Source organism: Archocentrus centrarchus, chromosome 16 (assembly GCF_007364275.1).
Source record: "Archocentrus centrarchus isolate MPI-CPG fArcCen1 chromosome 16, fArcCen1, whole genome shotgun sequence".
Lineage (NCBI taxonomy): Eukaryota > Metazoa > Chordata > Actinopteri > Cichliformes > Cichlidae > Archocentrus > Archocentrus centrarchus.
Genome location: NC_044361.1, coordinates 2,638,132 through 2,650,168, shown reverse-complemented (window position 1 = coordinate 2,650,168; position 12,037 = coordinate 2,638,132). Strand labels below are relative to the sequence as shown.

General features: G+C 43.4%; 1 protein-coding gene across 1 annotated transcript in view; it reads left to right on the top strand.

Moving 5' to 3' along the window:
- znf385d (zinc finger protein 385D) overlaps window positions 1-3,990 on the top strand; it is a 95,662-nt gene extending 91,672 nt beyond the window's left edge. The window contains exon 8 of the mRNA XM_030748962.1: window positions 2,880-3,990. Within this exon, the coding sequence (XP_030604822.1) occupies window positions 2,880-3,131 (252 nt within the window). The 3' untranslated portion in view covers window positions 3,132-3,990. The remainder of the gene's footprint in view (window positions 1-2,879) is intronic.
- Window positions 3,991-12,037: the final 8,047 nt, after the last annotated feature.

Sequence of the window (12,037 nt, the reverse complement as noted above, 5' to 3'; positions counted from 1 at the left end):
GAGTCATTGCACACCTCGGTTATCTCATCAGCAGCACGAGTCCCGACCGCTGTGTTGGGATTTTTTACAGAAACAGTTTCAATTTTCTTGGCCAATCCTGATTTAGGATTTAATATAACTGTTTTATATTCACTATAAAACACTGATCATTTAATAACATACATTTTTCTCCAGATGTGCTCCAGGTTTGAGGCCCTTCTATCATTCTCACTCAGATCTCAGCATCATGTGTCCTGGGTCACAACATTAGCTGGTGCTGATGTTGAGTTTCCTCACACGTTACTGACTCTTCTGATCCTGCACACACTGCTGTAAAAACCGAACCCAGCTGCACGGGCAGATACTGCATTAGCTTTACGTTTAGCATTGCATGGAACACATTACATATTGTGTTTTATGGAATACGCATCTGTGTGCAGATCATTTTTTTTATATTGATTTAGGTGTTTACACAGCACATTGCTACCAAGCGTAACAATGACCGGCTGCAGAACAGGCCAAGATCAGCACGTAGCCTGATACATCTGAGGCCGATCGATGGAGCCGGGCTTTCTTTGCGTCAACAACCTCAAACCCCAGTTTGAGATTATGGTTCTCAGCTTTCTCTGGTAGCCCAGGCGGTCTGCTTCAAAGGGGTGTTTGTCATGTAATTTCAGGCTCTCTGTACAAAATATACTGATCACATTATCAGAGGAACAGGTGATCGAGATCTTTAAAGAATAAGTCAATATGAATTTTCACTGCCATTTATTTCTAACTTGATAGCTGCACATTAAAAAGGTGTGAAACTTTAAATTATAGGCCACACAGTGTGTTCAGGTCTGCCACGCTTCTGCAGCCTAATGAAAGAAGTGATGGATCTTCTCTGCAATAAATAATAGACTAATTGATTTTCTAATCTGCGTTCTCTCGGCTGCTGGTGAAACAGATGTGGCAGCAGATCGGGAATGTTCTGCATTACCAGCTGAATGCGAGCGAATTCCAGTTTGCGCTGCTGAAATTTTACTGCTCATCTTTATTTGGTGGGATCAACAACGTACGGCTCATCACTTCAGCAAACAATCTTCCATCCGATTTTAAGCTGAAACTATGAAACTATGACCCGCTCCTGACCAGGCTGCGTGGTCAGCATGTATTACCATGGTGATCCAGCTAGGTCAGGGGTCTCAAACTCCAGGCCTCGAGGGCCGGTGTCCTGCAGGTTTTAGATGTGTCTCTGCTTCAACACACCTGAGTCATTAGCAGCACTCTGGAGAACTTGACTGCCTACTGAGGAGGTAATTCAGCCATTTGATTCAGGCGTGTTGGATAGGTAAATAGAGCTGTGTTTGTGACACTGAAACCTCTGACCTTTGTACACCTCACTACACTACTACTTAATCCCCAACTAACCCCTCAGGGTATGTTGATCTTGCTCCTTGGTATCAACAAAAACAGCCAAAGTGACTCACCACTAACAGCCTCTTAGGAGACTGACTCATCAAACCCATGAGTAGCAGTCTGTAGTGGTGCTGCAGTTTCTTGAGCGCTGCCTCCTCTCTTTGTTTTCATGGGAGAGAAAACAGATGGACACTCCAAATTTCTTTGCTTGTCAGCACAAAATCCTGCATCTCTCTCCTGAAGTGTATTTTGATTAAGCGCGCTCAGACCACTTGATGGCACCTGTTCCAGTAAAATGTCAACTTTCATAAGCGGATCACCCGCTGCCCGGCTTTTATTAAAAACCCGTGACAGCGCGCGATGCCATTTAATTTGAAAAGTTGATATTTTATTGACAAAAACGGCATGGCTGAAGGCTTTTCTGAGCCAGCGTGCTGGAGGTGGAATGCAGGCTCGCGTTGAATACTGTTTAGAGTTTGATTGTAAATGTCAGTTTTAACTGATTTAGAGGCCCCCGGAGTGTGGTCTTCAGCATCGCAGCAGTTCATATTAGAGTCAGGCAAGCTGACAAACCGCAGAATAAGAGACGCGCTTTGAAAAGAAAACTTTCAAATACTTTCCTGAGGTCATTGTTTAACTTTCGTGCATCCTGTAGAAAACCCGATCTCTCCGCGCAGCAGGCGAGTTGAGACAAATGTTAAAAAGAGTTTTGTGTGTCATGTGACACATGATTAGCAGCAGTGCAATAAGGAGCCATATGGAATCAAAGTGGGAAAGATAAAGGACAGCTGAACTTTTCATCTTACAAAAAAAAGGCACCAGAAAAAAAAAGTGCATTCATCACACCCACTGTTCGCTGAGACGAAGCATGGGGGGGGGTTACCAGTGTGGGGGAAATGACTTTTTCTGAAACCCATCATTGACTGAGTTAACGGAGAGGAGCTTCTCTGATGAGCACAGAGTAAAGAATGCTTCCCACAGGGTTTCGATGCCTGAGTCAGTGATTGATAATCCATGACAACTGCTGCCGTACTGCTGTCATGAGAATACTGATACAGAAGATTAAGCCGGATAACTTTGGTGACCTTTTAACCTTTTTTTTTTTTTTTAGCTGTTTTTGGAGGTTGGATTCAGTTTATCTGTCGCGTTCACGGTATTTTTCCCTTTTCTTTCTCTGTTAAATCTACAGGAGTTTACTCATGAAGCGGTTAGCTCATTTTTACATGCAAGAAAGAATCACTCATTATTAGAGGTCTGCAGAACTGCTTAATAAGTTGAGCTGTAACCCTGGTCAACAACACTGGACACGATGAAGAGACTGAGATTTTCACTGATGCCTCTCATCTCAGTTCAGGCATCTCGAATAACATATGAAAGTGTTTCAGCAATTAGCTGATTTCTGCCCCATTGATCCCTCTGGTCTCAAAGGGCTTTCATTGCTTTGTCTGTCCTGTGCACATTTAAGGTTGTTAACTGTGTTTTTCTCTTGTCTCCACCAGATAAAGTTGATTTTGGGAAAGGAGCGCCAGTGTCAGCCTCTGACCACACAGATTATACCTGCTCACCTGGCAGCAGTGGCAGCCGCTGCCGCAGCCATCGGCAACTCTTTCACACACCGCACGAACAACACCACTAATCACACTCCGACCCCTGCACTCTTTCAGACACAAACCCTCCCTGCTGCGCTGCTCCGCCCAGCCCCTGGGCCTGTCAGGACCTCCCATCCACAAGTCCTATTTGCCCCTTATTGACCCGTTTGACCCAGCTGGAGCTACTGCGCCTCTGCTCAAGGAACTGACCACGTGGGTCACCCAGACCAGGCCAAGGAGTGCTTTCAGCAACCGTACTCCTTCTATGCATCCAGAATACTGAATATCATCACGCCATGATCAGACCTTTACTGTTTCTCACCTCTCCTCATGTGGATTAACCTCCATTCAGAGCAGCAAAGCATCGGGCGCTTTCTCATGCTGGATTTATTTCTCTAATCTCACTGGACTTTACATGCTTTCTGTGCCATCCTGCTGCCCGTGGCTCATGCCTGGACCCTGGACTTGAACCTACATTGTACCGCAATAATGTATGAGACTATGCAGTGTCATTATTTCATGAAGCAAGGCACAGTTTGAGCTAAAATATGGTGGGGATGTGCTCTTTGTAAAGATGCAGCGTGGCACTTAGATCATTGCTTTGGTGGAGGATTACTGTCACCCATAATTTAAAAGGTTGTTACAAATTGTAAGAGTGAGCAAAGCCCTCCTCTGTCCCTGTATGCACTTTAAGCCCCTCCTCTGTTGATGTCTACATTAGATGGTTAGACTATGTTAGGTGGTTAGTATATGTCGTACTGTGCGTTTTTTGTATTCGTCCTTGCATATCTGTGTGTGTGTGTGTGTGTGTGTGTGTGTGTGTGTGTGTGTGTGCGTGCGTGCGTGCGTGTGTGTGTGTGTGTGTGTGTGTGTGTGTGTGTTTTCCATCCACCATAAGCCATCCCAGTCGATATCCAGCACACGTTGCCACTGACCATGTCTCAGACCAGAGGGACCACAAAGGCTTGTCTATGTTAACTGTCAGTGTGTAAAAGGTGAACAGTTTCAAATAAAAGAGTCCTAATTTGTTAACGCTGGCGGCCATGAGTAATTCTTTGGATGATGTCGTGTGTGTACAGCTATGGTGCTCATAGGAGCTTAGAGCACTGCGATTTCAATGACAATCATCTGGTTTTCAAACGTTTTTAATACAACAGTTCAGCTAGGACCACTGTAGTGAAGAGAAGATTATTTCCATCTGCAGTAATTTATATTTGCTGGTCTGTTCTCAGCCCTTACACACACACACACACACACACACACACACACACACACACACACACACACACACACACACAAGCAAAGCATAAATGGGACTCACATGGGAAGTGTCACTAGTGTTTGATTAATTTTCAGTAAGAAGCAGGCAGGTGAGGTGGGCGGTGCTATAGTCAGCGGACGTGGTTCTAACAGACTTCAGAGAAACAGAATAGAGAACATTTGAGTTGGCGGCGCGTGACTAAAATGAGATCATACTAAACTCCAAGGTGACAGAATGGGGGAATTCAGGCTGTGGCAGGTTAGCCACAGCTGTATAATGTACACGTTCAAATTTACAGGGACATTTACGAGGCGATAGCATCGAAACACGGAGAAACCTGAAGAGCGGCCAGCAAACAGTTTTCAAGGAACAAAGTAGAAATGAAATGTTTCACTTTTCCCAACTCCACAGTGTTGCAGCCAGCTAGCACCTAAGCTGCTGTGATTGCAAAGTAAATAATGTCCAGCAGTGTGAAAGGTCTGTAAGGCTTGGAGAGCAAAGACCCAGCATGAAGAGGAGGAGCTGGGTTGCAAAGTGGCTTGCAGATGTAGGCAGGGTAAAGCAGATTAAATAGGTGTGTGGGGGGGTTCCACCTGGATGATTAAAAGTGTGAGCTGAGCCTTCAGCTGATGAATTATGATCACCTGATCTGCTGGGATCGTGGGCTGAGCTTCGCTTCTCATGCTCTGCTCTATTTTCACCTATTCTGAGCAAAAGTGAAACTCACAACACACAGTCAGAGGTTATGACAAAATTACTGTGTCTCAGTTTTAGGAGCCAAAATTTGAACATGGAAACCCCAAATTACTGTACCTATAAAAGGATGGTCACAGAGCTTCAGTGCACATACATGCCCTCCAAATACAAAGAGAATTAAGATTCATCGCAGAGCTCTGTTCCTGCTACTAACAAATGTTTCTGAAGGATCTTTGCTCACCTTATTTATATCACAGTGTGTTACTGCAGAACAGAAATCTATAATCCTGAGGGTAAATACCGCTACTGGCACATTTACATTCTGCTGAAATATCAGATTTATTATGTGGCATTTATCCAGATTCACCAAGCAGAGTTGATGTGTCATTAAGTGACATGAAATTTTACTAATTCAGTGCAACAATTTGCCCAAACAGGCAGCTGCGGCTGACAGATGATTAATTGGACCACTAATGCAGCAAAGCTCATGATCTTGGTAATTAGCTGAATGTAGTTATGATAGGTCCAGCCAGTCAGACACAAACACACTGCTTGGCATTTAAAATGGAAAACTTTAGAAATATATGTATATTTAAATATGATTTCATGAAACACCCTGAAGCTGTAGTTCTGATAAAAAGATAGATATAGAGGTGTGAAATGATCGTGGTGGCAGTGCTGTGAGAATACGCCATGTTCACACACATACATATTCATGTGTGTGACTGTTTAACTCTATACCCTTGAGCATTATGAAGCTAATGCACTCAAACCACCAATCTTCCAATTAGCAGGCATCCTGCTCTGCCACCCGGCCCATTGCAGCCTGGTGTCACTCATGTTGGGTAAGTTGAAGGGCAATTTGAATTTAAACTGATGCTGCTAATTAGCTGTACTTGTTAGTTGGAAAGTAGCTGTGATAGCTCATGTAACAGAAACAGAGCTAAACCTCAGAGCCAGCAGCCAATCGATGGCAGCAGCACAGGTCAGCTGACTGCGGCCTGTTCAAACGGACTGTATGCTTGGAGCTCACAGTATGAACAAGTTTGGTAGTTATTTTGAGATGAGTCATTTTTTTTCCCCCTGCTGAACCACTACCCGGATCTTATGGTTCCCCCACCTGCCAAATCCCGCTGTAAGCCCCTGTCATTTGTAATGGTCTTGAGAACAAACAGCCCAAAACAACACCAAATGGACTGGATGGTTGGTAAAACGTGCCAAATAAAAGTTTGGGTTTCTGACAAACAAGGAAATCTCACTGAGTCGTGGCAGCAGAAGATGTGTTTGTACAGTGTGATGTCTATCTCCAGCTGATATGTTCTCACCAAGGTGGACAGAGCTGCAGCTGTGCGTCATTTTCTACCACTCAGTCGAAATGATCATTGCATAATCTATATGCACAAGTTCATTAGCCCTATATTGCACAGCGCTTGCAAAAACTTAATAAAGTCCTGAAATCTTGCAGAGTGTAGGCACCTCGAGGGACTATTTTCAGCCTTGAATAATTAGACATTTGGTACTCTGCTAAGTATTAGTGGCAGCAGGGCGGTGAATGTGGGAATGAGTCAAAATAAACTTGAGTGTGTGTGCTTATGGTAATGAAGGAATATGTCAGCCACAGCATTGCAGTGGCTTACTGAGCTAAATCTCTCCCTCTTTTAGACAAGACTTCATCTTTGTTCTGTAAGACATTTTCTCTGCAGACATTAATCTGCCTGTATCAAAATAAACCCCAACAAATGCATTTTACAGTACGATCAAAATCACTGCATGCTTTAATAAAAACTCATATACGTGGCAGGCAAACATTAACTAGATGAGTGTGCAAAATTTATAGACACCGTGGCATGCACGCACACCATAAATACACCAATGAGCTCTGACATCTTAAAGTCCCGATGGTTTTCTTCCATCCAAGAAACAAAATCACTCGCCAAAGCAGCGCTGAGGGCTTTAACATTTTGGACAGACTGCAACTCACGACAACACCATAACTCTTGCACAAGGTATTAAACTCAGTTGTTCAGTCTGTGAACTTTTCCATAGACCCATAAGCTCATTTGTTCACCCCTCGTTTGTAGCACATCTAGCCCCAAAGTCCCTGACGCATGAAAACTGGCCGTCCACCCAGATGAGGGAGCTTCTTTTCGCCAGAGCTCTGCTCACCCTCCAAAACCAATACAGCGGGCCGCCTGAGGACCGGGCCGCTGTTCTGTGAGTTGAATCTCTGGCCAGCGTCTCGCTTCCATTTAATCTCACTGGAGCAATGATCACAAACATCTGTAAGTGGGACGCTCAGCTTCTCTATCTGCTGTTCAAGAGAGCTATCAGCAGAAAACACTGCCTGGCTCCTTCCCTGTCAGCGGGGAAAACGCTGTGAACAGCTGGACGTCCAACCAAGCGAGCACTGAAATGTAGATTAGGTCTGAGTGTGACTCAGAAAAGAGGAAATCTGCTCTAGCTGATGACCAGATTGAAACCAAGTGAACCTTATCTAAGGCTTGTTTCGAGACAATGAATTCAATAATGAACAAACACTGACGTGTAGTGGAGTTTTTATAAATTCACTGCAGTCTCTAATTGGCACAAAGAAATATATTTGTTTTTATTTTAATTCTCAGCAGCTGTTTATTTTCATTCCTCTTCAGTTCACCCGGCAACAGTTTAACTTTTTTTTTTGTTACTGAATATCAAAAAGAGAAAAATGGGAATAATCAAATCCAGTTTATCCAGTTTTCATTTGTTCCTTTGAACTTTCTTTAAAAGAGCAGCTTTCTAAAAATATCCAGAATTTTATTTTTACTCAACATGACATGAGATTTATTATTTTACCATGAAGCTCTAAATACTGCAGTAACTACTGCAGGTGACATGCTTTATTTATTTATGTACTTATTTGACTGAAAGTAGAAACTCTAAAATACCCTGATTAAAACGTATTATTGAAAATAACATTAGAATATACATTTACCAGCCACTTTGTTAGGTACACCTTGCTAGTACCAGGTTGCCCCCCCTTTGCCTTCGGGACAGCTTTAATTCTTCATGGCACAAATCCACCGAGGTGCTGGAAACATTCCTCAGATTTTGGTCCACGTTGATGTGACGGCCTCACGTAGTTGCTGCACCTGCGTGTGATGCAGGGAGGCCGTGTGAGCCGGTGAGCTCATGTTCAAGAAGCCAGTTTGGTGATTGGAGCTTTCTGACCTGGTGCACTGTCAGAAAGCTCCACCAGAAAATGGGAACATAAAGGGGCACAGTCACCATGGCATCACAGCATTAAACAAAAACAATGTCCAATTGGTACTAAAGGGCCCAAAGTGTGCCACAACCCCCCCCCCCCCCCCCCCCATACACACGCACACACACACCACCAGCCTGAGACTCATCACTCTAGGAAATGTGTTTTCAATCTTCCATTGTCCAGTTTTGATGAGCATGTGTGAACTGCAGCCTCAGTTTCCTGTTCTCAGCTGACAGGAGCAGCACCCGGTGTGGTTCTTCTGCTGCTGCAGCCCATCTGCTTCAAGGTTTGACATGTGTGTTCAGAGAAGCTGTTCTCCGTACTTTGGCTGTACCAAGTAGTCATCTGAGTTTCTGCTGCCTTCCTATCAGCTCGAAGCCGTCTGGCCATTCTCCTCTGACCTCTGCATCAACGAGGCGTTTTTCCTCAGAGAGCTGCTGCTCACTTCATATTTTCTCCTCTCTCTGTAAACCCCAGTAATGGTTGTGTGGGAAGATCCTAGTAGATCAGCAGTTTCTGAAATACTCAGATCAGCCCATCTGGCACCAGCAGCCATGCCACGTTCATGTCACTTAAATCACTTTTCTTCCCCATTTTGATGCTCAGTTCAAACTTCACCCTAAATGCTTAAATCCACTGAGTGATTGGTGAATATTTGTGTGAACAAGCAGTTATATGTATTCACTGTGACACCGATGAGTAATAATAAATCAATTTTTTTGTTTTTTAAAAAGAGGGCAGCCACATCCTCACTGTACTCATTTGTTAGATTCCCACAAAGCTCTGCCTCTGCAACAACACACACACACACACACACACACACACACACACACACACACACACACACACACACACACACAGATGGAGGAGGGAGAGAGAAGGGTCGGCCCAGGAGGACAGGGCGACCGACCTCAAAGCTGCTCAGATTTTTATACAGTACAATTCTTTTATTGCAGCAAACAGGACAAGGAGGAGAAAACTGATTTCATTTTAATTTTACTGTATTTTCCGTGTATTATTCACCATCACAGTGCCAGAGCTAAATGCACTTATTTAAATATATCAAGTTTAAAGTTTCAGAGCTTTTAATGTGGCAGCTTTAAAACGGCAGCACTGAGCATGCACTCAGGGGGAAGGCATGAATAATAATAATTCCTCTGTCGTCTTGTTTGTGGCATGTTATTATCGTTTTGTATTTTTCATGGTGTGACATGTTCCTCTCAGCTGAAGCATGAGACCCTCAATCTGATTATTTTATGAAGAGTCCAGTAGCGTGTCCAGCTTTCAAACAGAGCCTGGAGCGGACAGCCTGGGTTAACAAAAACCGCTGATAACCACAAACTATGATATCCATTACTTCTGATTTTAGGTTATTATGAGCCAGCTAACGCAGGCAAAGCCTGTGAATTTGTCCCGCAGGGTTTGTGCTGCACAAACAGTCTGGGCTCTTTTTTTTTTTTTTTTGCAACATTAACAATGAGGACATCTTCTTCCTCTTGACACAAAAACGTCAGGAAAAAAATGCCACAAAAACAGCAAAGTGCATGAAATCTGAACAACAGTGCAGGTAACTCCACAGAAACAAAGACGTTATATTCCTCTGAGCTGCTGCTGGTTTTTATGTGCCGGCTCAAACATCACGAGCGTGTCACCGACTGCCGAGGAGAAATAAAATGGTAATTCGCTCTGATTATCTGGCTGTAATTATAGTTTTTCAAAACATGACTGGCATTTAGTTGAGGTAAATGCACTTTTCTCTCTTTGTTGATGCAGAAATTAACAGCCATGAGGTGCTGGTAACAGGAAGAAGAATATTTATAACATTTATAGCTTAAGAACTGGCACAGAAAAAAAAAAATCTGCTTTGTTTCATTAGTTTTTAATGGGCAAAACCTGCATGCCATTATCATCAGGCCTGATGAAGCTGTAGGCAAAACACACAGCTCATTATGATCCTACAATATAAAAAGGATTCTTTTCCAGCACGGCTGTTGTCACGGATCTTGAATCATAATGATGTGACATTTTCAGCTGCTGTGATTTAAAAAAAAAAAAAAAAAAAAGTCCTGTCCTTGATGGATGTGACATTTCCTTATTCACAGTGTCATACGGAGAGAACAATAGAGTTAAAGAATCATCTCATCGACTTGCTTATCTGCTTATGACTGAATTACAACAAGTACTGACTGCTCAGCCTATAAAAATAATAACCACTGAGTTATTTATGGCTCTTCCCAAAGTTACAAGCCTGCAGCAACTTTCAGGAGTTTGTCTTCATCTGGCTTTGAAATATTGGGCAACAGATGACATAAATGACCAGTGGGATATCCATCTTTAACACATGAAACTTAGCAGAAAGAGACATTTTAAAGTTCATTTGTAAAAGCAATGGCCTACATGTGGCCATCTTTTATGTACAGTCTTAATCGAAGTATAAAGACTAAAGCACAAAACAAAGAATCTAATAAGCAAAAGAAGGCTGGTCCAAACAAAACCCACAAAGAACAATACTGACACCCAATCAGAGGGAGAATTCAGGACACATGGAAGGACTACATACACATGAGGACCTGACCTGATGGAAACAACTAGGGTGTAGCTGAGAATCACAGGGCCAGGAAAAAGCAACCAAAGATGCACACAGAAAGCCCAGCCATCCATTTTCTTCCAGTAATGCAATTCAGGGTCACGGGGGCGCTCGAGCCTATTGCAGCTGGCACAGGACCAGAGGCAGCTCGCCAATCTGTTGCAAGGCTAACACAGAGAGACAACGCATGTCTTTGGACTGTGGGAGGAAGCCGGAGAGTCTCCACACCAAAAAGGTGCCAGCTAAATAGCGGATTCGAACCCGCACCTTCTTGCTGTGAGGCAACAGTGCTAACCACCGTGCTTGCCCTGCACACTGATGAACAAAATAAGAGAGTATGACAGTAAAAACACGGCACAGGAACACAGGCGGGGGACGAAGAAATGCAATAAAACACTAGAAGCATAAGTTAATAATAACAAAGGGAAGTGTTAAAGGGAATTACAGCAGTGGTACTAATTACAATGAACCTTCAAACAAAACACTCAGTGTTATTGGAATCATTAAATTGATGATTTCATCTGGCTGCTTTCAAATTCAGCTGCATGTGGTCTTCAACTCTTTTACCTCCTTGTTTTCAATTCGCTCTACAGGGAAGTGATTTATATCCAGGATACCTGCTTGGCACAGCTGGAGTCTGTTTGCTGGCCAAGTTCCTCCGTCAGATTCATCACTTTGTGTTTTTCTGTCACTCTAACACGAAAGAAGTTCATTGCTTTTCATTAGCTGCATCGAACTGTTTTTCATTTTTCATTTGCAGCCGCTCGAGAGGAGAAGCCCCTAAAGGCCACAGCGCTCAGGATGTTGTAACACATACTCAACATGAGCTGTGCTGACAGCGCCTCCAGGACTCCAGGCAGGTCCAGGCAGCCCATTCCCATGTCCCTGTAAGAGCTTTGATTCAACATCATGATAAATGCCCCAATTAACATTCCAGTCCATTACGACTCTGACATTTTTACTTCATCTGGACACTCATGGTTTACAAAGGTTCGCTCCTGGGCAGTGATCCTCTTGAAACGCGGTCCCTCTCGTGAATTTGACAGAACACCTGCTTTAAAAGTGCCCCGGTTTTAGTGTCCTGTGTGTTTTTGATGAGTGCTTTTAGGCTCCGGCAACAAAAGATAAAGATTTAACAAGAGGGGAGGTGTGCAGAGGAGTCACTGAAAGGTTTGCTCTCAGAACACCTTTGCAGTCTTTTTAAAAAGACTCACTAAAGCCCAAAATAGGCTCGGCAACATATACACACTCATATGTAAACACAGAAAGGCACAATACAC